The 26,987-nt window shown below is 40.2% G+C and overlaps 1 protein-coding gene across 1 annotated transcript in view; it reads left to right on the top strand.

Annotated features, from left to right (window-relative positions):
• The first annotated feature begins 314 nt into the window (after positions 1-314).
• ube2e2 (ubiquitin-conjugating enzyme E2E 2) overlaps positions 315-26,987 on the top strand; it is a 37,965-nt gene continuing 11,292 nt past the window's right edge. Inside the window, exons 1-4 of the mRNA XM_008323292.3 lie at positions 315-509; positions 2,674-2,857; positions 5,341-5,391; positions 26,561-26,693. Of these exons, the coding sequence (XP_008321514.1) occupies positions 2,679-2,857; positions 5,341-5,391; positions 26,561-26,693 (363 nt within the window). The 5' untranslated portion in view covers positions 315-509; positions 2,674-2,678. The remainder of the gene's footprint in view (positions 510-2,673; positions 2,858-5,340; positions 5,392-26,560; positions 26,694-26,987) is intronic.

The raw sequence follows: 26,987 nt of genomic DNA, 5'->3' as shown, positions 1-26,987 counted from the left end.
ATAGTAAAATAATAATGACAAATACATAATTTGTAATAATTCGTGTTTTTCATGCTGCGTTATCGGTACTTAAAAAACTATAGTAAAATAATAATGGCAAATACATAATTTGTTTTTCATGCTGCGTTATCGGTACTTAAAAAAGAAACAACCACTTAACTAAGACCGGCGTTTACAAGGCCGTGTTCGACTTTCACATAATGGCGACTGATGAATAAAGGAAATTAGTAATTAATTAATTAATTAAGTCATTATTTTCTCTCGTCCTTTCTCGCAGCCGTCGTGTGCGAGCAGTGCGCTCTTTGGTGTCGGGGGCGCGCACGGAGGCGGTCCGGCGCTGTCTCAGTTTTCTGTAATCGCTTTTCTGCTGCTACCTCCAGTTAAATAGCAAGGACACGGGAGCGAGCAGACGGCCGTGTCTGTCTCCGTGTGTGTGGATTTACTTTTCTGTCCGAGCCGTGGGATTAAACGACGCCCGAGTTAAAGCAGCATCGACGGCCAGCCATCAGGTAAAAACACCGCATTCAGAGTCCGAACGTGGCGCGGGTTAGATCGGTGAAAAGTGAGTAAAATGTCCCAAGAAAAGTGTCGTTTTTAGCCCGTGAAGAAGGAGGAGGAGGAGGAAAAGAGAATGGGGGAGGAGGTGGTGAAGGATGTGTGGGACGAGCCTCCCTTTGTGCCCAGGCAGGGTCGCTGCTCATCGCGTTGTTAGAGCAGGAGGAGGAGGGGGACGCTCCAGAGCAGACACGCGGAGGAGACGCTGTGTTTTCCGGCCGCGACTTCTCCTCCTGCCCGTCACCGTCCTCCATCGGCCCCCGCCTCCGTCGCCGACATCGACTGGTCGGGACGAGCCTGGCAGTAACGCCTCCTTCTCTGCGTGTATTTTTTTTTTACCAGAGCTTCAAACAAAAAGGCCTCTTTTGCTTCTTTCAAACACTTTTAATAGAATAATGTCCAACAATAACACCTCGCGGCAGCCGTAAAACGCAGTCGACTCCCCTCCTCCTCCCCCGGCCTCCGAACGTTAGCTAGCGTCGTTTTTGTAGGACGGTTAGCTCCCAGTCTTTGACTCGACCCCTATTGTGTTTTATCCCTTCTATTAAACGTTGACACAGCGAGAGATTGGACCGAGTTTACTTGAATCATCTAGAACTTCTCCGCGGGGTTCTTTAAATATTGTATCGGGTTATAGACTGCCGTGTCTCCGCATCTTTCTGTGCTTTCAAAGCGGGTTCATTTTTTTCATCATCTCCATCAAACGCCCCCCCGGGAGAAAAGCAGGCCAGCTGTCCATAAACACTTCACTGTGTTCAGACATGACTATGTTCTCATCTATCACTCATAACACACACAAACACGTGTGTGTTTTTCTCCTTCGGCTGTATTAAATTTCAAAAACATATTGCTTACATCAAACACTCTTGTGTCCAATTCGAGTCCAACCGTTTCCAAAGATGTTTGGTGTCAAACAAATGTCTCTGTTAACGTGTCACTTTAAACGTCTGACCGGCTATTAAATTAATGACCGCATTATGGCCTAATATTTCAAAATAAATGACCCACGGCCCCAAACCTCAGCCCTAGTGTCATATGAACGAATCACATATTATCTCAAATGTCGACTTCATGTCTTACTTTGAACTATAAAGTATTTATTCGTCACAAGCACGGACAAATCCAAGGTGTTAAAGTTCAGCCAAACTCCAACAAAAAAGCCAAAAACAAAATCACCCATTATCCAGAGTCTGAAATGTGTGACGCCGTCAGGTTTTTTATTTTTAAAAAGTATGACAGTTCTATTTAAATTTTGATTAAGATTGAGATAATGTAATTTTTACATCACATTTAATTTCATTTTTAAGATAAAAAAAAATAATGACCTTCTTTTCCTAACCCTCTGAAGCACTGTCACCAGTTTGAAGCACTGTTGGAAAAAATGGGATTGACTCCAATGGATATGATTGCAAATTATTTATAATCATATTAAAATATAATGATTTGACACTGTTTAGTAATTCACAATCTCTCCTAATCACTGACGAAAAAAGGCAACAGTTGACAATGACTAATCGTCAGTCATCATCAGGCTTTTAACTGTCTAATATCTCACGTTACATTTTATAATCAAATTATATTGACCTGCTTATAATAATAAAATCTTTAGTGTCCAAAAATGTGGATAACTCATCCAATCCCCGCCTTGAAATTCTTTGAATTCCCATCTGTCTCTGCAGCTGATTGTTGTTTATTAGCTTTTCAAAATGATTATTCTTCAAATTTCCTGGGACGTACAGTAACACTGACCCACAGCCATATCAGTTGTCCTTTTTCCATTTACATAAAAGGGAAAATCAATCAGGGGCCAGGCAGCGGTATGTTGTTCAGTCCGTATCATAAATCAAGGCTTTAACAGCATCTCATATAAAGTCTTTTAAACTGTCAACCTGTGTATATGTATACCCATTGTATCAGCTCATTTCTTCTTGTAAACTAAGGTCCTGTTCATCTGTACTCACAATGATGTGTCAAGTGTCAAATCAGCCTTTGACAAATGTCTTGACACTCTGCTCCACCCATACCTTTTATTTATATGAATCAAATTACACTCTGCCTTCTCGAATTTCATACACACACATGACTTATGGAGTTTTTTTGTTTTTTTTCCCCTCCAAGGGCCCATGATGTCCAGTGAAGTGCAAAGACCGGACGACAGCCCCAGCACCAGTGGGGGAAGCTCAGATATCGAACAAAGGGAGACCGCGCCACCTGAGCAGGAACGAGAGCAAGCACAGCCCAAAAAGAAGGAGACCAAGATCTCGAGTAAAACTGCTGCTAAACTGTCAACCAGTGCCAAGAGGTAAAGGGATTATTTGTAAAGCTAACGCCGCAGTTTGAAAAAAACAAAAAAAAAAAACAGGATCTCTTGTACATAGTACACAAATCAAAGGTCTAAACCGTTTTCTTAGTCTACCACAAAATTTCTTTGAGAAGTTTCAGTACCTCTTTGTCAGTACATCAGTTCATCCTTTTTTCAAATCCTTTTTTCTACATTCTTCTTGATCTGCCATCATTGAGAAAAAGTCAAATTTGTGCAAAGAAGAAAAGAAAATTAAAAAAAACTGTCTGTCAACAAAGATTTGTTTGCTTTGTCACTAGAGCTATAGCAACAGATTATTTTGTTTTTGTCATAGAGTAATCTATTTTCCTTTATCCAATTAAATGATTATTTGAATAGGTGAAATACAAGTAAATATGTGAAAATATATCTGTAAAAGCGTTGATAGATCAAAAAATGAATGAATCAAATCTTTGATTCAGGAAAATTTTAGTTTTCAAGTCAAGTATCAAGTATTTGTCTTATTGGTAAAGTAAAATATTCTAGTCATCCTTAATTTTTCAGGTGTCCACTCTTTTTAATCAAGTATTTGTCTTATTGGTCAATTAAAGTAAAATATTCTCTTCATCCTTAATTTTTCAGGTGTCCACTCAAGTTCTTAAATACTTGTGGAAAATCACTTGATTTTCTTTTTACGAAAGTTGTAGTAGTTGGCTACTTCAGAATGAGTTCTGGTGTGTGGGGGCAATCTGTCTTTAGTTCTTTATACCATGACCTTGATTTCTATCATATCACATTCTTCTGTGAAAATTCTTTTATAGAATCAGTAAAACACACTGATTGATTTCTAATGAATAGAGAATAAAGCGACCAGAGCGTGGAGGATTACATTTCACACTTTAAAGAACAAATATTGTGGAGGACTCAAAAGTACATTTCACACTTTAAAGAACAAATATGTTGTCAGCAGCGATACAGGGAGTCTTGCGTTTGCCCTAACAGACATCTGGTTGCAGACATTTTTTCTTCCAAACAGAAATGTCTGCAAAAAAGATTTGTCTCTGAAAAAGAAACAATAGTTCACTGTGTTCCTATTTTCTATTTAGTTTTTTTTTTTTGACTGTTGTCTTTTCTTTCGGGCCCGGAGGGTGAAATTGTGTCAAAAGACTGTATTCGTACAGATGTTGTCGTTTCAAACATCCACGTCATTCACTGTGACACTAAACACACAAAGGGGAGGTAAATCACACTGCTCAGGCTCTGCAGTGTCAGTGGAATGAGATTTTCCCAAACCAGATTGTTTGTTTGAGCAGATTTGCTCTTCTGTCGACCCATATTCCCTCTCTCTCCGTCTCTTCTCTCGCTTCCTGCATTTTCAGGACTTTCTGTCTTAGCACTCATTTCCAAAAAAGCACTCCACAGGCCATGACAGCATTATGCAAGCAGATAAGCAAAGGGATCGGCTGAGGCTGTCAAGTCTTTTTATTTTTAACAGCCACTGATGCTACAAGCATCTCTGTTCTGGGCTTCCCTGAAAACCCGTCCGTCAGCATTAAAAGAGCTGATACAAACACACACGGGCTGCAGGTTTTATTTCTGAAGAGCAGTCAGTTTAGAAAGTATTAGAGTGTAATTTTACCACTTACTGTAAAACCGGGGAAGTAATATAACTGGACTGTTTATGTGAAATAATGTTTAAAGCTGGAAATTAAAGCTCTGATGTAAATATAAAATTGTATTAAAACTATGAGCAGTGTGGGCTTTAAGAACCCATTAAAATATGATGCATTTTTAAAGTCATTCAGCCCAAATTGGACAAAATAGTCAAACTACTCAGTTATCCTGGTAATCCTAAAATAATGAAAAATGTGATTAAAGATATCCAAATTCATTAGTTGCAGCATTGTCTGTTTATCTGAATTGAAATCCTTAAATGCACTTTCATGTAAATATTATTTAATATTTTTTTTATCTTAATGTGAGATCAGCTGCATCATTTATCCATGCTTAACAGTATGAACGGTAATCACTGTGCACAGACCTGCTGAGAACGATTATTAAAGCTTGTGATTAAAGGTCGTTTATATAAAAAATAAATTTGTTCGCAGTAATATCGAGGACATAATGGACCAATGTTACGAAAGTGCATTTTAAGCGACTTTAAATTCATGGGTGATGGCGCCGCAGACCCCTTGCATGTGGCTGTACATTTATCTTGGCACATTGTAGAAACAGAAACCCTACTAGACGTGTGGGTGGGAAAAGTAAAAAACCCGAAATATCATGATGAATAGGTTTTTTTTTTTCAGTACTTTTGAGTATCTCGATCTTATGATACTTCGGTTTGGTCATTGAGCTTGTGTTTGATCATTTTACGTCTAATGACTGCTTATAGTCTGCACAGTTGGAATCTTTTTCGTTAATATATGGATACATAGCTGTAGCTTGTCTAACAGGAAAAAGAATAGAAGGTTTTAACAGTATATTTTTTTTCTTTTTTGCAGGATCCAGAAAGAGCTTGCAGAAATAACACTCGATCCACCCCCGAACTGCAGGTGAGAGAAAAAAAATACCTCAAACAATCCATACGGTCCAGATGCAGGTAGCAGAGCTGAGCTCTTTTGTCTCTTTCATAGTGCACTCACTTTTGTTTCTGTCTTCCCACAATCCCGTTCTGGTATAGCTATATTTGTTTAGAAGAAGTCTACAGTTGACTGAGTGAGCAGGTAAGTTCAAGATTTAGTTTGCAATCAGTCATGTATTTTTAATAGTTAAGGTTAGAGTTTGGGGCTAGAGAGAACATGGAAATCTGCGTTTGTGTGTTTTGTTTGAGATGGTAATCTTGGGTGAATTGGAGCGAACGTTGCCCGCTGCTGCACATGCTCCTGCTGCACCCACAGTAGCCTCTCTGCTGAAAAGGTAGTATTTTAGATCACCGTATTGTGGTTGGTGCTGAAATGGAGGGAAATGAGAGGTGGTATGACTTCAACAAAAAAAGCAGAAGAAGAAGTGTTTCAATTCTTATGGTTCCTCCCCTCCTCTCGCTTTGCTGAGGATTTACCACAGACAATGGTTATTGTGTGCTGCTGCTGCTGCTGGTGCTGCTGCTGCTGCTGCTGCTGCTGTGGCTCAAAGCCCTTTGAGGAAAAGATACGGTCGTGAGCGAAAGGCAGACCACATGTGCATCGGTCTCTCCTGACGTGACAAAAGGAAATGCCTCTGGGATGTGGAGCAGCAGACACCTTTTTATTAACTTAAAATAACAGAGTGCACACAGTTGTTGACTGCTGCTGTGTCCAGTAATGACTTACTCCAGGATCAGGTGCTAATTAGGACACAACACAAATGGCAGCCGGTGTGAGGTGCTGATGAATAACAACTGTAATATGTCTGTCAATATGTGTTCATGTGGCTAAACATGATCTTGTGTGTTGAATAGATAAAGTCCATGTGGGGATTGATCAGAGGTGATGTCATCAGTAATCGGTATATACATCGGAAAGCTTTTGTTTACTAAGATAACGCCATTTACCCTTTTACCCACACTAAGGTTTATACAGGCAGGCAGATTTTTTTTTTAAATTAAATTTATTATAACTACTAATACCATCAGTTTTCTTTCAGGTTAGCCGTACATTTTAAAAATATTTTGCTCAAAAACTCTAAAGGTTAGTTTGTATGAATGATCCTATTAATATACTGTATGTCTATGAAGCTGATGGCTATTGTAGGATCGTTGGTGAATTTTCAAAATAAAACATTTTAGACTTTATCCTGTTATATTCGATATTTATACTTTATATATTTATACTTATAGTTATAAGTAATAAAAATAAAAAAATAAAGTTCTCACTGCAGCCCTGTTCCAAATGACCCACGGACTGGTACCTGTCCAGGGACCATGGGTTGGGCACCTCTGATCTAGATCGAGTTTGAAGTTAAACAGTAATAATAATAAATTGATAAACAAAAGACAAAAAAAATTAGCTCAATAGAAACCACAAAATGAAAAGATTTCCCATGTGGCAAGAGAAGTTAGCTATAAAAGACAATATCTCCCAAAAGAGTTTGACCCTAAAAATAGTTTACCTACAAATACAGCAGAAAGAAGTATAAGTTACCTAAAATAACTTAAACCTTCCTCCTGTAAAACATTATCCATTAATATAAGGCCATTAATAAAATTACCACCAAAGCTAAAATCTTCTTTCAACTACTGAAGTGGTGTAAAGTTAACTTACGTTTGGCAAACTTGCCATCATGATGAGCTAAAAGTTGAATAACATTTGCTAGTGCTTACATTTTACTTGGGGAAATGTGTGTTATTATTAAGTAACACTCCCAATCACTTGGCACTGTCTTGGGGATGAAAAAAGAAAATGGCAGCCAATCTTTTCAGGATGGAGGACACTTGAGGGAGATGCTGATGATTACTGACCGCCGCGTGTCAGTCCACATTGGTTCATGTGGCACCTGCTTAAAATGATTAAGGGAAACGGCTCTGTTTGACTCATCTGGCGATTTGGAATCACTGCACCCGAGACAGCCTTGTTTATTGCATGAATTAATCACCCCTGCTGGGTCTCATCAGCAGCACACCGTCATTAACGAAAGCCTAGCGCTAACCTTTTCATTCCCGCTCACAACCCAGTTTTGTTATTGTACTGGAGGCTAAAAGAGATGTTGTTTTCCTCTGGGACTCTAATCACATCCTACCCCCACCCTCCCCCCAGAAAGGGAAAAAGATCTAGGTTGCCTCACTTTAAGGATTTAGCTAGAGGACATGAGTAAGTCATTTGAAAGTAAAATAATCACTAGCGGAAATTTCACAGTCATCTTCTTAGCAGGGGCGCTATTTGCCTGGGAAACAATTAAGCGTCCTCAAGATAATCCCTTTTCTGGGTATCCGTGTGTTCCTTTTAAACGATATCAAAATCTATTAATGCGATGCCGCTGAGCAGATTAGCCGTCTGCTAACAATAAAAGGTGACAAAGGAGGAGGTTTCAGATGCAGCGAGCGTCGCATTTCTCATGCAAAAACGATCACAGTAAGCATTTACATTCTCGCACCAATGAGCGCAAGTGCTGCAGAGCCAGAGTCATCATTTGTATGCCTAGCTCTCCTTGCTGCTCTTGGGCCAGGTTAGCTCCAAAAGGTTATTCATTTCATTTTTCTCAGCAACAAATGCAGTCACAGGCTGTTGGCCTCCTTCAAGCAGGTATGTTGAAGAGATTTGTACCGTAAGGTTCAGCTGCGAGGCTGGTTGATGTATGTCATGCCGCCTGCCTTGGCACCGCAGACTCCCTAGACACCTTGTCCAGGTCAAAGATTTTTTTTTTCCTTCCTCCTCGGGTTGTTAAAATCTGCAGTCTCCTTCGTATCACCTACAGTTTGCTCACAGCTGTGGGGGTGGGGGGCGGTGGTGGTTGGGGGGTGATGGTTTATGCTGCATTGCCCTCTGTTAAATGCAGGGCCCTGCTTTGTCTCAGTGTGGATTCCTGCCGGGAGCTGCGTTTCATCATTTAATGCCTTCAAAGCGCTGATGGTTTTATCTTATTTAACATCTGTCATAGTAGGTACTCCACTGCTCTGCTTTTGACCCAGGTCTTCCTTTCTGGGGTACACAAAACACAAGTAGTAGAGATTGTCTGCAAAAAGCATACCAAATACACCAGACTTTTATGACTAACGGTAAAGACAATTTGTTTAAATTTGTAGTCGTTCCTAAGATGCATTCTCACGGTATGAACCCTAAAAAATATTTACATTTGATGTGCCAATTTGATGCGACTCCTCACCGCTGGTGGAGTGTGCTGGGGTTAGCATTACCTTAAATGGTTACCTAACTTGTTGGCAAATTGCAAAATGTCCCATGGAGATTTAGTGATTAGGAGATTCAAATCAGTAAAAGAGGAAAGTTGTTGTTTTGCTGCTGGCTCGCAAAAGGTAAACAGTACTTTTTAAGTGGGAAAAGAAACATCAGATAAATAAATCATTATGTTTAAGGGTACAGAAGCCTGAAAAAAGGACACTTTTATCCTTAATTGTGGTAGCCCTGTCTTTAAACCAGGTTATTATTATTTATAGACAATTTTGTTATACTTGTACTGGTCCGGCCCACTTGACATCTAATCAGGCTGGCCCCTGAACCAAAATGGGTTTGACACCCCTGATCTAGAGCGATAGATCTTTTTATATTTGTATACAAAAGTTATGCCATTTAGATTATTGGAAAAAAAAAATGACCCAGGCCTTGAGTACCAAAGCTTTTTCCTGCAGCATCCATCAAAATCTTAACACCTCCTTTATTTCAAATAGACACAACTGTGTTTCCTTTTTTTCCCTTTTCCTTTTCCGTGCCTGTTGTGTAAATGGAAAAAAGTCTGCAATAATTAAAGATTTAATCTTCATAGAAAAATGTCTTATAAAAATGCAACCTTTTCTCTCTGCTCTGTCCATACAAAAAACATGTCAGCGTTTGAATTGTCTCCACGCTTAATCTCAGCGTCAGCTCAGTGACAGCTGACTTGTCACCGTGGCAGTTATCTTACAATAAACCAACAGGAACATGTTGAAACCCAAGAGGATTTGACATGGCAATTATTCTCACTGTCAGTGTGCCTGACTTTACACATACTGTATACATGCAGGCCCCTTGTGCTTGTGCACCAGTCAGTGCAAAGAAAACAGCCGTAGAATGAATATGTTAATATTTAAAAAACATAAACATTCGAAACTTTAAATAGATAAAACAAAATGTTATCAGCGGTTCTCAAGGCCTGGTAGGTTTTGTGGATCCAGGGTCATTTGTGTCTGAAGGAGTGTGAAAAAACAAGTTGGATGAATTTTTTTTTTTCTACTTTCTATTTTACCTCTAAAATAATTTACTTGAAGAACTGAAAGAATATTATCGAACATGTGGGTCTGAAATGGGATATTTATTTTGTGATTTTTTTTTCTACCTTATATTTTACCTCTAAAATAATTCACTTGAAGAACTGAAAGAATATTTTCGAACATGGGGGTCTGAAATGGGATATTTATTTTGTGCTTGCTGTGGCTAGAGTAGCAAAACGACCAGGATCTCATTTCATCAAATATACTGAAATAAATACACAGAAGTTATGGTGATTAGACCAAGTGTCCATGACCACATCAGAAGCAAGGATTCGGTGTTTTTGTGAAAATTCTGAAAATGCTGAGATTTCTGTTCTTTTATGTATACAGGTGGTCCTCGGTTTACAACCTTTGGCGTTTGTGGTTACGTTGCCATCTCTTATGATTTTCTTCGATCTTCTTCGATCATTCAAACGTATGTTGTTAAAACTAATTTCAGATGGGATGTAGTTGCAAGCGGAGCAGATAAATACATCATAACGCGGCGCTATAAGCCCAACACAGCTTTCATATGTGTTGCTTTTTGGGGAACTTCATTGTGTCTCCCAAGCATCACTCTTCTGATGTTTTGATGTCCTAGATTAGGATGTTACTACTGTGGAATTCCGACATAAGTCAAGGACTCCCTGTATTGAATGTTCCAGTTGCTGTATAAAAACCAAAACATTTGGGAACCAATCATTTTCCATTATTTTGCCATTGTTATTTAAACCCCAGCTTTAATAACAAACAACTGAAAGTAATCTTTTACTTGTAATAAATTACAGCCCTAGTCGCTTTAAACAATTAAACAAGGGTTTGATTCCCAACCCTGTTACCGCAAAAACTTTTTTTAAAAATGAATTGTTACGTCTGCCCAGCACCACAGATCAGTGCAGTGATTCATGGAACCAAACAATTATTGTGCTGTTGTACCATTCAGTCTCCACTGACTCACATCTCATCTTTACACCATCCTCCAATCTTCCTCCCCCTCGCTCCCTCTGATACTCTCCTGTCGTAGAAAGACTCCTCTCTGCTTCACAGTTTGTCTTTCATTACTCGTGTTATTCCCCTGCTGCTGCTGCTGCTGCTGCTGCTGCTGCTGCTGCTGCTGAGTGAGAAGCAGTTCTGCTGCAGTTTGTTATTGCAGTGCCTCAACGGTGATTATGAGCTGCTATGGTTTGACATTTCTTGCATTTGCAGCGAACTATTCAAAGTGAAATACCCACGAAAACACCTTCACGGTGTTGCGGTAACGTCTTGTGATTATCTGAGCTGCAGTTCTGGAATGATGCGTATGAACAGGGTCAGAGCAGGACAACGCTCAGCTGGTCAGGACACAATAGAAAAGCCTTAAAATGTAATGTTCTGGGGTAAAATGGTCTAAGTCCTTGAGGAAATTGGGGCATTTTGTTTGTTGCTGCTGCCGCCGCAGAATTATTTACTGCAGGAGAAACCCCCCCCCAAGGGAGTGCAAATAGTTTCAATGTTATGCAGACACAACCTATGGTGCATGAGAGTAACGAGTTCATGTCATGTCCTCACAAGGGGTTCTTCAAGAGAAGAACCGCTGAACGAAAGAGCCAAAAACAAAGGGATCTAAACCTAATTATATCACAGCAGTATGACTGTTATATTATAAGGGGTATTAGTCTTAGTCTCTGTGGGTAATAATGACTATAACTTTACACATTTTGTAAAAATATACTTTATTTTTTACATTTACTTTAGCTTTACAAAAGCTAATAAATAATTGTTGGTTTACCTAGTTTAAATATAATAGGTGCATTTTCTTTTCAAAAAGAATACAAAGAAAGACACAAAAATATGCTCCCGTTGTTGTTGAGAGGCAAAATGGCAGGTGTTGCGCAGCATATCCCTGTGTGAACTCTGTTCCAGCTGAATCCTGTCTAATATTGTTGTATTTCCTACCATAAGTCGATATCTTGGAGTTTGATTGCTTCACAAGAAATCTTGCACTCAGAGACATTGTTTAACTGGTCGGTTTCATTATTGACTGCTGTGGTCTTTGCTCCCAGCCTTGGTGAATTGTCACTTGATTAGAGCGGTAGTTGAGCATCAGATGTCAATCCTCTTCATTAGAGGCGGCTTCACACAGCTGCCCTTTAGAACAAAAAACCCTCTGAGCTCTGCAGTGCAAGTCTAAATCTGTGGACGGACCTCAATGATGTTTTAAAACACAGAGCTGTCCCTCTGTGATGACATCACACAGAGAAACTCTCTCTCTCTTTCACACCCAGACACATGCAGCTGGTCACGCCACCAAATGCTCATTTTGGCTTGAATGTGAATGTGTATCTCCTTCGTAATCATTATTATCCAGTCTCACCCAAAATGGAAGCTCTCCATCCTTGTTGGGTCTAATTCTCCTCTTGATGACGGGATCATCTTCGTGTCTGGGAAATTCTGCACATGCCCTGAGGGATAATGTGCAGATGACACACACGGCATCATTTTTCACAGAATTACCATTAAGCACAGCAGGGAGGGTTATCAATATTTATAAGGAGGCGTGGAGTCAAGGCCAGAGGAAAGGAGGGATTAGCTGCACGAACACCTCCTGGGTATATGAGTTGATCTCTGTACCGTGCACTGTGACTTCAATGAGGTATAATGGGAAAGATCTCTGAGATCCAAGGTCAATTTGAAATGAAGAAGGGTCTGATTTTACCATGGCTTTGGGGCAACGAGTCCTTTAAATACCTGAATTTGAAAATGATAATGTTATAAAATTATTAACTTAATCTACACACACTAAATTGCCTTAAAGTATAATGTGTAGCTCAAGAACAAGTTAACTTAACAGCCAAATTACCATTCAAAGCAAAGAGATGCCTATTAATATTTTTTTAGTAAACCTGTCAACAATTCAATTGTTTTATCTTGAGTCACTGGGTAGCTTTGAATTAATAACGGTGATCATCGTGATCATAATGGATTAGGATTAATCAGGCTAGCGTTTTACTTTGCATCTTTGCATCTTCCATCATTGTCTACAGTCCCTCACAATTAACTTGGCAGTCTTATCAGTCCGTTTGTCAGCCATAGATTTACTTATTTCCCCCACACTTTGACACTAGCCATGTGTCTGACCTGAAGATAAAGTATCAACAAACACATGCTGGATGTAGACATGGTGTCTCACGCTCAAGGTGTATCAAGAAACAACAAATCTTTCCCACATTGTGTGAAAATTACAACCTGAGTATTGGTTCTGTATTAGAGCAATAATAAGCCGATGAATGGTGGATGCACAGGTAATTCAGACCGTGTGTTAAACTGTGTTAATGTGTTAATTTTAATAGCCCTAATTTTTACAAACTACGATTTACCTCGGATGAATTAGTCCAAACAAACCATTGTTCTGTTATAGCCGGCTATATATTTATAAATATTGATGATTTATACACAGCCATCTGTCTTTGATGCCTACATGTTCCTGACCTTTTCAGGAAGGTCCCGCCCTGTGACGACAAATTGCATAAACCTTCATGACGACCCCGATTTCCACATCGGAATACATTAATGTTGTTGCTGAAGCTAATCAGGGCAGAGTTCAGAGACTAATGAGGACACTGAGCCATACATTAATGTTGGTGCTGAAGCTAATCAGGGCAGGGTTCAGAGACTAATGAGGACACTGAGCCAATATTGACCTTTTTAATGTTAATGAAATGGTCGTAAAGTGAAGAGCGTGGCAGCAAATATTAAATACCGTTATATTTTACATATTGATTGCAGCCTCTTTAAACAGGGGTGTGATTAACATACTTGAACTTGGGGTATTTTCCGAATGATTGTTTCTCAGAGGGATGTAAAAATAAAAGTGTAGCATCAACACCAAAAGGAATGGGAAACTCCAATTGAATGATTGTTGGACTGGCGTTTGTAAAAAAACAAAAAAGCCTCTGCCCTCTGTGCCCACGTAAAGAGGTTTTAAGCTTAAATTTAAACTCTAAACCCATCCTTTAACCCCCTTCAAAAGGACGCTCACATTTTGTGAAACAAAGGGAACATTTATATAACGGCATACAAAAACCTGACCTGATCCACTTTTTAAATATGTGTGTAGCCTTAAGGTTGTTTATTCCCCAACGGGAGCTGTAAATGTGCGTTAGATAAATAAATATACTCTCTCATGGACCATAAGACAGTAGGAAATATTCTTTTCTGGAAAAACTGTCTTCCCTCAAGAAGAATAAAGATGTCTGTGTCTGGCAGCGTAGCAGGAAGATGATACACACAGAACACAGATGGATGCTTGTTGCCAGACCAGGCTCTGCTGATTTGTTGTGGCCATCGTTCCTCCTGGTGTACCTACCAAACATCTGCAAAAAGTCATTTTCTTTGCGAACAAACCAGTCTGTTCTTATTCTTTTTTTTCCCCCCTTCTACCAAAAGAAAAACAGTAGTCCCTCGCTATTTCGCGGTTCATCTTTCGCAGAAACTCTATATATAAAATATAGATCCCGGTTTTGGATCTGCAAGAGATGTCCTCTGGAGAGACGTATAGCAATCATTGGCTGCACAGTAAAAGTCATCATCACACAACAAAATCGTCGACGACGTGACTGCCTACAAGCTACTCTTCGACTGGAAAAAGAAGCAGCTGAAGCAACTGCCGATCACGATGTTCGGCAGCCTCACAAAAAAGAGCCAGTTCCTGCTACTACTACGGATACACCTTCAGAAACTGTGGAAGAGGTGCCCCAAGAAATGACACCACCCTCTGGAGAGACGTATAGCAATCATTGGCTGCACAGTAAAAGTCATCATCACCTTCCCCGTTATCATTTTACTGCGCATAAATATGGTGTCACTACTTTGCGGAAATTCAGTTCTCGCGGCAGGCCTTGGAACCTATCTACCGCGATAAACTAGGGACCACTGTAAAGTTTTCTCGTGTATACGTGAACACCCGCCCCCACCCCCTTGCTGTGTTCCTCCTTCTCTTTCTTTTCAACACTGCTCGAGTTTCATTTATCCTTAATGCTTTCCACTGCGGCACTTGTTTGACAGCGAACATGGCTCAGCCTTGATGCATGTGTGTCATTGAAATCTCAACGTCCTCATTTGCGGAGTAGTTTCCTGGCAAACATTTGTCCACAGAGTTATTAATGGTTTTGCAAAGAAGCAAAGCGTGAAGCTTGCACAGCATGCAGGCGTTTTTGCAGCACCTGCTTCTCAGGAGTTGCTGATGGCGGCGAGGCCGATCAAATGATAATAAGAGGCTAATGGAGGAATAATACTGAAGCCTGTTTTGGCCGGTGAACAAATACAGTGGAGTCCAAAGTAAACAGTCGCTCTTAGATCCCGTTGACCTCTTGACTGGGATCCTAAAACCTTAATGGATTTCTCAGGGGAGTCGCAAATCACTATGTTGGTGCAGCTAAGACCATTTAAAGTGTATTAATAACATTGTTGTGGTCTAGTTAAATAAAATATTACCACTATTGGTATTCTATTGTGTGTGTGTGTGTGTGTGTGTGCAATCCTCCAAGGTGCGGTTGACCACTTAATAATTATTTTTTTATTTCTTTATTATTATTACTTTGTTTTAGTATGCTACCATTTTAAGCCATCTTTTTCCATCTTTCTCTGTGCTGTCCTTTTCTTTTTCGTTGTTCACTATTAGCAGCTGCTCATCATACATTATCATCTTTTCAATTATTTTATATAAAAGTTTTTTGCTAATCTAAAATGCTAAAAAAAAGTTTTTTTTGAAACGTGTTGTTTAGGTTTAATAATTTAAAAAGATGTTTAACTTTGAATCTGATACTCCTTGTACAAAGGGTGTGTATTGGCAAGAATCTGGTGAAATGATACGTATCATGAGTCGGAGGCAACAACACCATACACTGCACTATACTGCAGCCATGACTCGCTTTTGCGCAAAGAGGCTATCCTTCCTCTCATATTCAGCATAGCGTGAATGTTTGGATGTCATTTCAGCATTACACATTTTGCAAATCGTGTGGGTCTTTCTCAGATTCTTTGCAATACGTCCACACCGCAGACATGTTGGCACTTCCGGACAAGCTTGCACTGGCTGCAGTTTTTGCTTGCGTCATCATAACTTCCTGTTTCGGGCATTTGTTTAGGTTATAAAAGTATTTTGGCCAAAACCCAAAAATGCACTTTTAGGTTATAAAAGTACTTTGGCCAAAACCCAAAAATGCACTTTTGGGCCATTTCCGGCTGAAGATTTTTGGTGACTGAATATTCGGTGCATCCCTAATTTCCATTTGACCGAATATTCGGTGCATTTTGTGACCAAATATTCGGTGCATCCCTAATTTCCATTTTTAATAAAACAAATTGATACAATGCTGTAGAATATCCATATGGTATCCTGTAAGATATTGTGATATTTTCTTACACCCTTACCTTTTAACTAACTAGTGGATTCCATCTGTGTTCCCTGTCAGGATTTTTTTTCCCCCTTTTTTTAAGTTGTGTTTCAAGTTGTGCTAAATTTATCTACCTGCAAACCACAGGGCTAACTCGGTGTCATGGGAACGGACTAGCCAAGTGCGTGGCATCGCAGCAGATCTGGCAGCTCAGCTTGTTCTGATCACTGACCTTTTGGTAATAGGTTCAGTCCCTCGGCCACAGGACCAAACGGCTGCTTAGAGTGCTTTTGTAGAAGGAGCCAGCAGGCTGAAAATACCTGCCTGTCTGATTACAGCTGAATACACTTTTGGTGCACTGCTGAGAAATTAAAAACCCCAACATTGTGCACTAAACTAATTTGCCCGTGAATCACACAAGGTTGTCGTTTTGTCTGGGAGGCAAATCTGTGTTTTAGGCAGTTTCCTTTCCTGAAGCGATGCTCCAGGGAATCCTGAGCTTGGGAGGCCGATTTATATGTCAGCACAAATTTGAGGTTGTTTAATTCAAGAAAAGTCGGTGTTAAAAAAAAAAAATTCCACCGGCACAATCTTTTTTTTTTTCCTTTTAGAATATATTCATAAAAATAACTGTGTTCCGTAGTAGGCATTTTTGTCATCTGAAATTCAAAAGTCCACACAAACTTGAAGCTTTAAGAGGTTTAAAAGTATTCTTCTTACTCTCTAAGTTTTAAATGCATAATCCAGCAGAGGGTGTTGTATGTTTAGCCTAAGGCCAAGTCATCATTTTGCTCATCAGTAGATGAAGACGATGATAAAGCTGTGCTCTTTTGCTGTTAGCATCACAGACAGACAAATACAAGTGTTGTTGTCATGAGGACTAAAAGCCTGAACAAATGTAATGAAGTTGCTTCATGTTTTTTTTGTTTTGTTTTGTTTTGATTTTTGTGGATTACATACCAGTTTACTTTTTGGTAGGTGTTCATTTAAAGAAAAAAAAACAGATTTTGCGATCATGAAACAAAAATAGTACCCTCAAACCCCCCAAAAAACTCTGCCGTCTTTAGACATCTGTTAGAAGTTGCCATTTAATCCACCATGTGATGAGACAACTAATGATAACATATTTGGTGTATTTCTGTAGCTTCTTTTCATAGGGCCACCTCAATTTCTTAACGGTTAAGACAAACCACTGGGGCCGTGACAGTTGTCAGTTTTCCATTCAGATGTTCAGTACAACATATTTTACCTTGTCGCTAAGAGGGTTTTACGCTTTAGCGTCTTGAGGTTAACGGAAACAAATGATACCTTTTCACTATTATTTCATTGTTACTATCAATTGTTGTGTCATCCTTCACCCACGGGCGCACAGCAATGCTTTGTCGGCTAAGTGATATTTTTATGACTCATGATGTTGTGCTGCCTTGCTGCTTTATGCGGTGCCGGTGTATTATGATAATGATATACTGTGCTCTGCATTATTCATTCTTAGCCACAGGCAAACATTTGCTCTGCATCAGCCTCCTGTCTGCTCGCAGCAGCAGCAGCAGCAGTTCAGAAAGCCCAAATGCTTACTGCAACAAAATCTGCTGTACTCCACTAGTATCTTAAAGAATCATAAATGAAGGCTGCAGGTAATAAACCTGACACCTATTTTATTTACAGTTTTGTTTCATTAAACTGTAAACTCCACAGTGATAATAAACCCCGTGATTGGAAGTCCTTGTTTTCTCAACCCTTTTTTTTCCCAATATATTGCTTCTTATTTCAAAGGTAGGAACCCAGGAGCCTCTGGGGTGCCACATTCTGTGTCCTAATGCAGGTACCAAGCCTGAAAAGCTCGGTAATGGTTGCATTGGGAAACTAGACAGACATTGTTGTTGCTAAGTCTACAGCTATCTATTAGAAAACACTACATCCGCCCCTCATCACCTTTTGTTCCATTAATCAACGTTGAATTTAGGGCTGTTCCAAACACTACTGCTAAGAGTAAAGTAAGATGTACACAGGTGGATAAAATGTGAACAGGAGGGGAGGTGAAAATATGGAATAAGAGGTGAGTAAAGGCTGCGAAAAGACAGCTTTCGTGTTTAAGGAAACTGTCAGGAAAATGTTAGCTGTGGCATCAGGTCAGTTGGTGGTGGAATAAAGATGTTCAGGAAAGCATTGACAACTTGCAGGGAAACCAAGAAAAATTGCAGCAGTCGGGAACATTGTGAGGCTAGAAGAGCAGCCTCACACAAAAGAGGGCAGAAGCAAAGGCGTTGAGTTGTATGTGAGGTTAGACTGTAAAAGGGGGAAGAAGGATTTGCACTGGTTAGCTAAAAGCGAGCAGGAATAGAGTTCGAAAGGAAATTGTGCTAGTGAGTGAGGAGAGTGTTCCAAAAAGAGGGACATTTAGCAGAGCTAACGAAGGGGTAAAAACAAGATGGACAGTTAATCGGAAGCCTGATTAATGGCAAGAGTGAACTGGCACATATTTTCAAGAACAAGTGAGATGTACACAATTGTAGAAACTACAGAGGTTTAAATCTAAGAGGATAAACTCGTCATAAAAAGGAGTTATGGGTCAGGTTCGTTGAAGAAAGATTATGGCAAGAGTTTTAAGGAATTGGATAAAGATGTGACAGATGATCACAGCGATAGTGAGAACCAAACCAAGGTTTTTTAAGTCACTTTACCGTCAGATCTTATCTTGGCGAACTCGCACTTTAAAATGACAACAACAAAAATCAGAGGGAAGCACAGTGTTCTCTAATAATAACTGTTTATGCCAAAAACACTTCCAACTGCCAACAAAAACACAACACCAGTGTGTCTCTAATGCAACCTGTCACACACTCGGCAGGTCAGCCATCTGAGCCTAATGCTGCACAGACAGGCTCCAATAAATAAAACAGGAAGGTGAGACAGTCACTGAATGTGGATCAGTATGTTTTGGAGCACGTGAGGACCACACAGTCTAAATAAAGCCATTATCTACATGATTCTCTATTCCACTTCATTCCCCACAGGTGCTTTCTTTTTTTTTTCACCCCATCATCCAACAGCACAGTCAACAGTCATTCAGTTAGGATCCTCTTTTCTATCAGTGTGGCGGCGGCTGTTATCACAAGAGGAACTTTAATGAAGCAATCTTCTTTTCCCCCCGACCGTGAAAGAGCTCCGGCACCAATTACTGTGCAGCTTTACAGGCAAGGGTGACACCTCCTTCCCCTGTTTTCTCTGTCTATATTGTCTCAAATGACACCGTTTGTTTTTTTTAATCAAGCCTTTTATTGTTCATCTGTACAATGAACTCTGCAATTACTGACCCGGCGATTTATCCAGTGACGGGGATAAACGGTGGTTTGCGCGCTGTCCAAGTCGGAGGGAATAATACAATTCTATAACTCTGGGAAGGCAGCCCCTAACAAGCAGTCACCAGCGAACTAAGGAAATGTATACTTAGAACTGAGAAGTTTAAAGGACTGGTGTTTTATTCAGGAAAGGCACATTTTAAATATAGGAACTAAAATGCAATTTGTGTAGTTGTATTGCTGACAGACAAGTCAGATGTCTGATATGTTCTCTGAGGGGGGGGGGGATTCTTTGGTTTGGTCCATAAGAGTCTGGTCCTGTTTCTCCTCTTACGAGACAACTCCAAGTTGTTCATTTAAACCTAACATGTGAAGGTTTGCAGTAGAAAGTTTATGCGGTTTGAAATCTCTATCAGATTTCGTATGAAGGTTCTTGCTGTTTTGACCCCAACAGGGAACAGCTTACAGAAGACGAAAGCAACCACAAAACTTCACACGTTGCTGTGTGTAACGTTTGCAAAAAGGCAGTTCCTTTTTTCTTTTTTTTTTAGCCGTCAGTAGATATTTAAATTCCTTTTTACATCTCAATCCTATTATTTGGTCACAAAAATATTTCTCCACGTGGCTACATGTGTCTCATTGTACCAAAATATGACTGCGCTCAGGCAGAATTGGGTAGTCAGACTCGGATGCATTCACGGTTCACAGGTGGAAACACGTGGGAAAGTCCCGTATTATTTGTCATGCAAAAAACATTACCTCAAAAGTGCAGCTTTGTTGTTGCAGTTGCCCACCAAGTGGGTTGTTTGACTTGCTTGCTAACAGTAAAACAACGAGTGTAGAGATGAAGAGTAGAGATTTGACTCTAACATTCTTCAGTTGTGTGCTTCTATAGAGTCTTCTATAGTGGAGGATTGGAGATTATTCACAGTTGCACGTGTCCTTGATCAGCTTATCACAGAGTATAATAAACATGTCTCTAGTTGGAAAATATTTAAGATGAATGGATTATGTTGTTTTTTTTTCTTTATGTGCAGTGTAAAGAGCTACTGACACATAATCGGTGCTTATTGCACAGGTGCAAGAGTTCATCCCCACACTTCCTCACACTTCCAGTCTCTCATTCAAGGGCATTGCAGGGAAACGGCAGAAGTATAAGTATAAGAGACTGGAGAGCTGGGGATCTCACAATTTAATTTGAATGCAAAATCAGCAATAATGATTATGAAATTATTGTAAAACAAATATGACTCTTATGTTGATATATCAATTAACAGTCATTTAAATGGAATTAAATAGCAATTAACTTAATAGTAATTAAGTTGATTTCACATTATAAAATAACAATGACTGTAAATAGCGCAGCATATCTCTCTTGGTATTACAAGACATACCAAGCACTACTTGATTTTTAAATACTCTGCAGTGGAGCAGGACTTCAGCAGCAGCTCCTTCCATTCTCGCCAGCTGTAAATGCAGATTTTTGGTGTGGGAGAGTGTATAAATCACTAAGTCTTGTCTCCAGTCTGAAAAGCCTAAGGTTGAGAAAAAGCAAAATAATAATAATTCTTAATAGATTGTAATATCACAGGTCTCTTTTATCAACTTAACCTCAACCGCAGTCTTGCTGGAAAGGGCTGTAGGTGACAATCACCATGAGATAGGTTAGAGATACCGTGAAGATTAGCTCAGCTGTCATGCTGCACGATAAAGGTTATCTTTTGGCGTTGGTACCAAACCGGAGATGGCCTTGTCTACGTAAAAAAAAAGGTGGGGTTTTAGATGATTAAATTGGAAGAGAAACCCCTATTTTCCATACTGTACTCTATCACGGGAGGAAAAGGTCACTCAATATATATGGAAATCATTACCGCTGTCCATGATTATGAAGAACACCCAGCGTAGAGAGGTTTCAGCGGCTGAGAATTGAAAGTACAAATGATGGGAAGGATTTGTTACAGTGTGTGAGGAATGTTTTTATAATCATTTTTCTCTGTAAACTATCTCTGCAGAGTGTCGGGGCTTCTGAGCATCCAATCTCTCTCAGCCTTGTTTGCAGTGATAGGGTTTGTGGAAACAAGGTCAGCGTGAGATGCAATTACGCTCTGTCTCGCAAGTAGAGAAGACATGACTCTATGAGAGAATCATGCTGACGACACAAGCTGTCAAACAACTGTTATTTCAATAAAGAATTACAAAGTCCAGAAGGAGGATGGAACGGCAACATCAGTGCAAATCTGTTTATGCGCCGTTGTGGCGGAAGCAGCACAGCTGTCAAATTGGGCCGCGCGAGGTATGTCTGCAGACAGAGCAGCAGTGAGATTCTCACGGAGGACTCCTCACTAATGGATTCCAGACCCCTGAAAGAAATGACCCAAATACTCAGTGAATCAAGGCGTTTGGCAGACAGAGCAGTGGAGAGGTGGCGTTGCTCACACAGAGGTTCTTATTATCTCAGCTTACAACAAAGCTCAAAAAGAGCAGTGTTTCACCCGGCGAACGTCATGTGTCTGAAGTGTATGTGTATGAAGCTCTGTCAACTTCAGATGTCAGATGTGTCATATTTATCACTTTGTAGTGTTCCGTTTGCTGCTACACTCCAATAAAAGGTGAATATTTGTACATGTAGAGTTGCCATACAAGTATGACGTACTCATTCTCAGGTAGCTGGTAACAGCTTTGGCTTATTTAATGATGTTCTAGAAGAACAGAGGTCCCCGTGCTGTCATAGACGACTGGCCAATCGTTAAAAGGAACCAAACATTTACTGATCCTGACACAGATGTGCTCTGTGCTCAGATTGACTTAATGGATAAAGAAGCCCCCAACCAGCTGCAACAAAGCAGGAGTAGGAAGGCCCAACCCAGTGGGGGAGATGGAGGGGGGGATGCAGGAGGAGGGTCTCCAAGCAACAGCCAGCGGTGGCATGTACATTCAGCTATTGACTTAGCCTTTATTTGGAGCCCTTGTGTGCTTGTCAGATCCCCGACAGCAATCTCCTTGCAGAGCGAGGACCTCTGTCGTGCCTGCGCGTCTCTATCTCTCCCTCATGTCTTGAAACATTATTGCTGATGTGAACTCATCAGCCTACAAAGGAAGTGCACGTCTGCTTTGCCTTTGAAAATGGAATCACCCCCGTCTGCCTTTACTGTGGTGTCAGGCACAGCTTTTTGAATGGCTTCGAGATAATGGAAGTGTTATCTTGGAGCGTTTGTGTAGCACATGAAATGTGGGTAACCTAAGCCGAAGTTGAAGGAAAATGAGCCGTTGTTTACCCTGGTGTCGGTCATCAGCCACATCGAACCAGGTTACAAGCCAAAATGATCTTTAATCAAAAGCAAGCGAAACACATCAGGAACAGCAGGTTCGTCAAAGATTGCAGGATATAAATTATGCAAATAAATAAGATTCTTTGATATATAATTGTAAAGTTAGTAACAAAACAAAAAGTAGTGAGAATGGCTGGGTTCTTTGCACACCTGTTCTGAATGGCTGATTACTATGCCTTTACCTTTATATGATAATGAACCCCTGCCTGCCACCCAACTCTTCCATAGGGGAAGACCGAAAGTGGCCTTCAGTTACCATGGCAACAGTTGTGCAGTAAGAGGGGAAACTGCTGCTGGTAACACTCAATCGTGTAATTAGGTTTGACAGGCGCAGCCCAATCAAGTGTTGCTCTTTTGTTCCTGTGTGTACTAAGGTAGCATATGCCATGCAGGTTCCGTTCAGTTGTATTTGTCTCAGCCAGAGTCGGACCTAAACCAAGAATAAGCTCCAGTCAAGGCAAGTCAAGAATGAACCCGGGGTGTTTTACAGTAGTCTGTTGTTGGTTTTTTACTTCAACCATAGTGTTATTGAAATGTCAGTGATATTGGGTTGTGTTGTTAGATGTGTTATAGGTTGGCTCAATACCTGGTCTTTTCGTTTAGGTGCGTGCGTTATGTAGGCAGGGTCCGTGATGTGTGAAGAGCGCAGTGTCAGCATGAGTCAACTGAGACACTGGCTCTGATCAGGACCTTTCTAGTTTTACTTGTTTACATAAAACTGCATGGATTGCAAATAGGACGTGGCTCTCTTTAGTGCAGTAGCTGTTACGATAAGTTGAAATGCTTCCCAGCTGTCTCCAGAAAACCAATAAAGATACATTTTCAGATTTTGGCATTTATAAAAAGATCAAATTCGTTTTGGAAAACTGGCAGTTGAAGAGTAGGCAGGCACCCCAGAAGTGAAAGGACGCGGCAAGAGAGGGATGGTTAATAAATATAAAATAACAGTGCTTACTGGGGATTTTTATTCCTTAGAGACATTTTTCTCTTCTATATATATTTAATACAAAAAGTAACTCACGTATTTGGTAGATTTAAGGGTTTGTATTAACCTCAAGAAAAACGTATTTGTTTGATGATGACAATACAGGCTTGGAATTCAGCTGAAGAAAAACTTTATTATTAAAATAGTTCACTCTTTTAGTTTGTTATTTAATGACCAGAACAGTGCCATCTTGTGCCAGAAACTATCCATTGCCACTTGAGACATTATTGCCTGATTTAAAGTTTTCATGACACAACAGGCAGATGTAGTAACAGCTGGACCTAAGCAACAGACAACAAAGCGGCTTGTCCTGACTTTGGACAGTTGTGATAGGCTGTACAAGAACAAGCTGCCGGCTATCAAATGTCAACAACCGTCTGTGTGGGGTTATAAATCCTTGAGTGCCTGCCAAAACAAACTAAATCATACCTGTCAATATCATAGTACAGTCAATAAACTGTGTGTACATGTAAATGTTTAATGTGAGCATGAAGTATCATCTGTGTTGTTAGTAGTCCAATAAAATAAACAGTAATGATTGGTTACTTTATTATGTAGAGCTAGGTGTGGTTTTGTAAGATAGTGACACATGACCATGGAGCAGAAAAAAAAAAAAACACACTGGTGCTTTGATGACTCAACTCAACATCTTCATTGACTCAATGAAGAATGATCAGCTCCTGTTGCAACAGTGAGATCTTATAACATTAAAAAAAGGCCGAGCTATAGTAGAAGTAATCAAAAGAGAGAACGGACATTCAGTTCCTCTCTCATACCTGCTGGTCAGTACTGGTCAGTCTTAGTCACGCATTTCAGGATCAGACAACTTTTCTCGATTTGCTTCAAAAGTATGTTTTGCTACAGATACTCCAGATAATTAAATGACCTGTTGGATTCAAGTTTAACATGCATCGTGCTTGTGTGCCGTAAGTAAGGGGTGGTTCAATAAAACAGTTTCATGTCTGATACGGATACTGCAACTTGGAGCGTCTCCAGATACCACTATCAGTCCAATCCCTTCTTTTCTCCTCCAGCATGCCGTTGCTGAGGTATTCGTGTACCTGTTTACGGCGCAAAATTAAGTCGAGCATTTGGGCTTAGGTATCCGATCAAACATGGTATAGTTGTTTTTTTTTGAGAATCGGATCGAGCCGTCAACAGCTATAACAGCTATTTTTTTGTACTGCTGAATTAGAGCAGAGTAAAAGCATTTTTTTGCACATTCCCCAAGAAACCCATTGAGTTTTTAAACAATCATATAAACTTGGAGTTCGACCACTGGAAATGAAATGTCAGTCTGACAGAAACTATGCTTTTGACCAGACCAGACCAGAGATAATTGGCCCTGACCTAAACATGTTAAAGTCAGACTTCCACACCCACATAATGGGCTTTTGTAAGTAAATAATCTATCCTCCCACATGTGTGTGCTGTAACAACGGGAGAATTCAAAGAATTCAAAAGGCCCAGGCTGGTTGGAGCTGAGGTTTAACTGACATTGTCCTGCTGATTGGCAGGGCTATGCCTGGTATTGAAAGTTTGTTTTTATTTTAACCGTCCGTTGTTTTAGGGTAGTGTGAAATCACTCTTTGCCTCCCATTACTGGTTAATCCCTCAGAGCTGAGCCAAAAACCTGTCTTCACTGTAGCTACAGCTCACATGTTTGCACTCACATCTATTTCAGCCATTAGCTGAAGGCTGGTGTTAAACAACATCCCTGGTAATTGCTGAAAAATCAGGGTGATTGTTCATTGTCCAGAGACATGTGATCTGGACATTGTTGCAGTCTACTCCTGGCTCTGGACCAACGTTGAGTCTGATCACAAACAACAGTGGGGGAGGGCTAACCATTAATATGGAAATGGCATTAATTACCAGGCCCATACAACAGATGTGACCTTCAGCCTCCAATCGGCGTTAATAAACACTCATCTCATAAGAAGCAAAAGCACTGGCTTGAATATGAAATGAACACCAAGGTCTTCTACAATTTAAAGCACTCCTTTATTCATGTCTTTGCTTTGATTACGGCAGTAATAAATCCAATTTTTCAATTCAACATTTTTATGATGATTAGATGTTCAGGTCAGACAACAAATAGGACTCAACAGATTTATAAGATCTCAGAAACACCCAGTTATAAAATAGGGTTTTTGAGTTAGAAAATGAAGGTGTCTTTGGAGCAGTGAGTAACAGGTACGGTCTTCGGTTTCTGCTTCCGGTGTCTGCACGACACTTGACCACAAGTTGCAAATGATACTCCTTCTCGGAGACCACAGAAGAAGACAGCAGCAAGTGATTTTGTCATCGGTGTGACATCGAAAGACAAAGACAATCAAGCCTGTTCCGTTACTGCTCTAGATCTGTCACATTCACTTTGTCGACCAGGGAGTGTTTTTTTAAGCATTACAAATAAAATGTCAACTCAAGGCTGTGTTGTCTAGTTTCATTCTAAGCTGTGTTAAAAAGTATTTATTTATTCAAAGGACCCTGACAGCACCCTGATAGAAAAACAAACTCTTTTTTTTTAGCATTTGATGAAATGCTCTTAAATAGCCCTTAACTTCATTTAATAGCCCTTTGAGCCCATTTAATTTAAAGCACATTTAATAGTGCCTTTTGGGTGCCCTCTAGCCGGGCCTTATGGGAAACAGTGGCTCTCGTCCAATGTCATCTTGTTGGTTTTGATTATTGATTGGTCGGGGCACGGCGTGAATGTATGTCCCTGTCATGGACTTGTTTGACACAGTGAGTGCCACCGACTGGAAAATGTAAAGAGTCTATGGCTAAATGTGTTCGTATCTTGATGTTGAATTAAACACATGTCAACATTACTAACATGTAACCTCTTCTTCTTTAGCGCTGGACCCAAAGGAGACAACATCTATGAGTGGAGGTCGACCATCCTCGGGCCCCCAGGCTCCGTGTACGAGGGAGGCGTCTTCTTCCTGGACATCGCCTTTACGCCTGATTATCCCTTCAAACCCCCCAAGGTCAGCAGCCAGTAAATGTTACTGATGGAAGCAGTGTCACCACATTTACTTTCCTGAAATGATCTGCTACTGCCATTTTTTTTTTTAAGTTTAAAGATGTTTCCTGTAAACACGGTGCTGTCGGGATTCTAAATGGAATTCTGTTTACCAAAAAAGGTTAAAGGTGATTTTGACACTTGGCAAATGAGACACTGAAAGAGCAGACAGTGCCAGAGGTGTCGACTACGATCTGCAGCTTTTTCCGATCCAGCTGCTTCTTCTCTGCCGTTCCCTGTCTGCGCAGTGTCCTGACCT

Source organism: Cynoglossus semilaevis, chromosome 13 (genome assembly GCF_000523025.1).
Source record: "Cynoglossus semilaevis isolate Cse_v1.0 chromosome 13, Cse_v1.0, whole genome shotgun sequence".
In the NCBI taxonomy this organism is placed as follows: domain Eukaryota; kingdom Metazoa; phylum Chordata; class Actinopteri; order Pleuronectiformes; family Cynoglossidae; genus Cynoglossus; species Cynoglossus semilaevis.
This window is presented reverse-complemented; position numbering and strand designations above follow the sequence as displayed.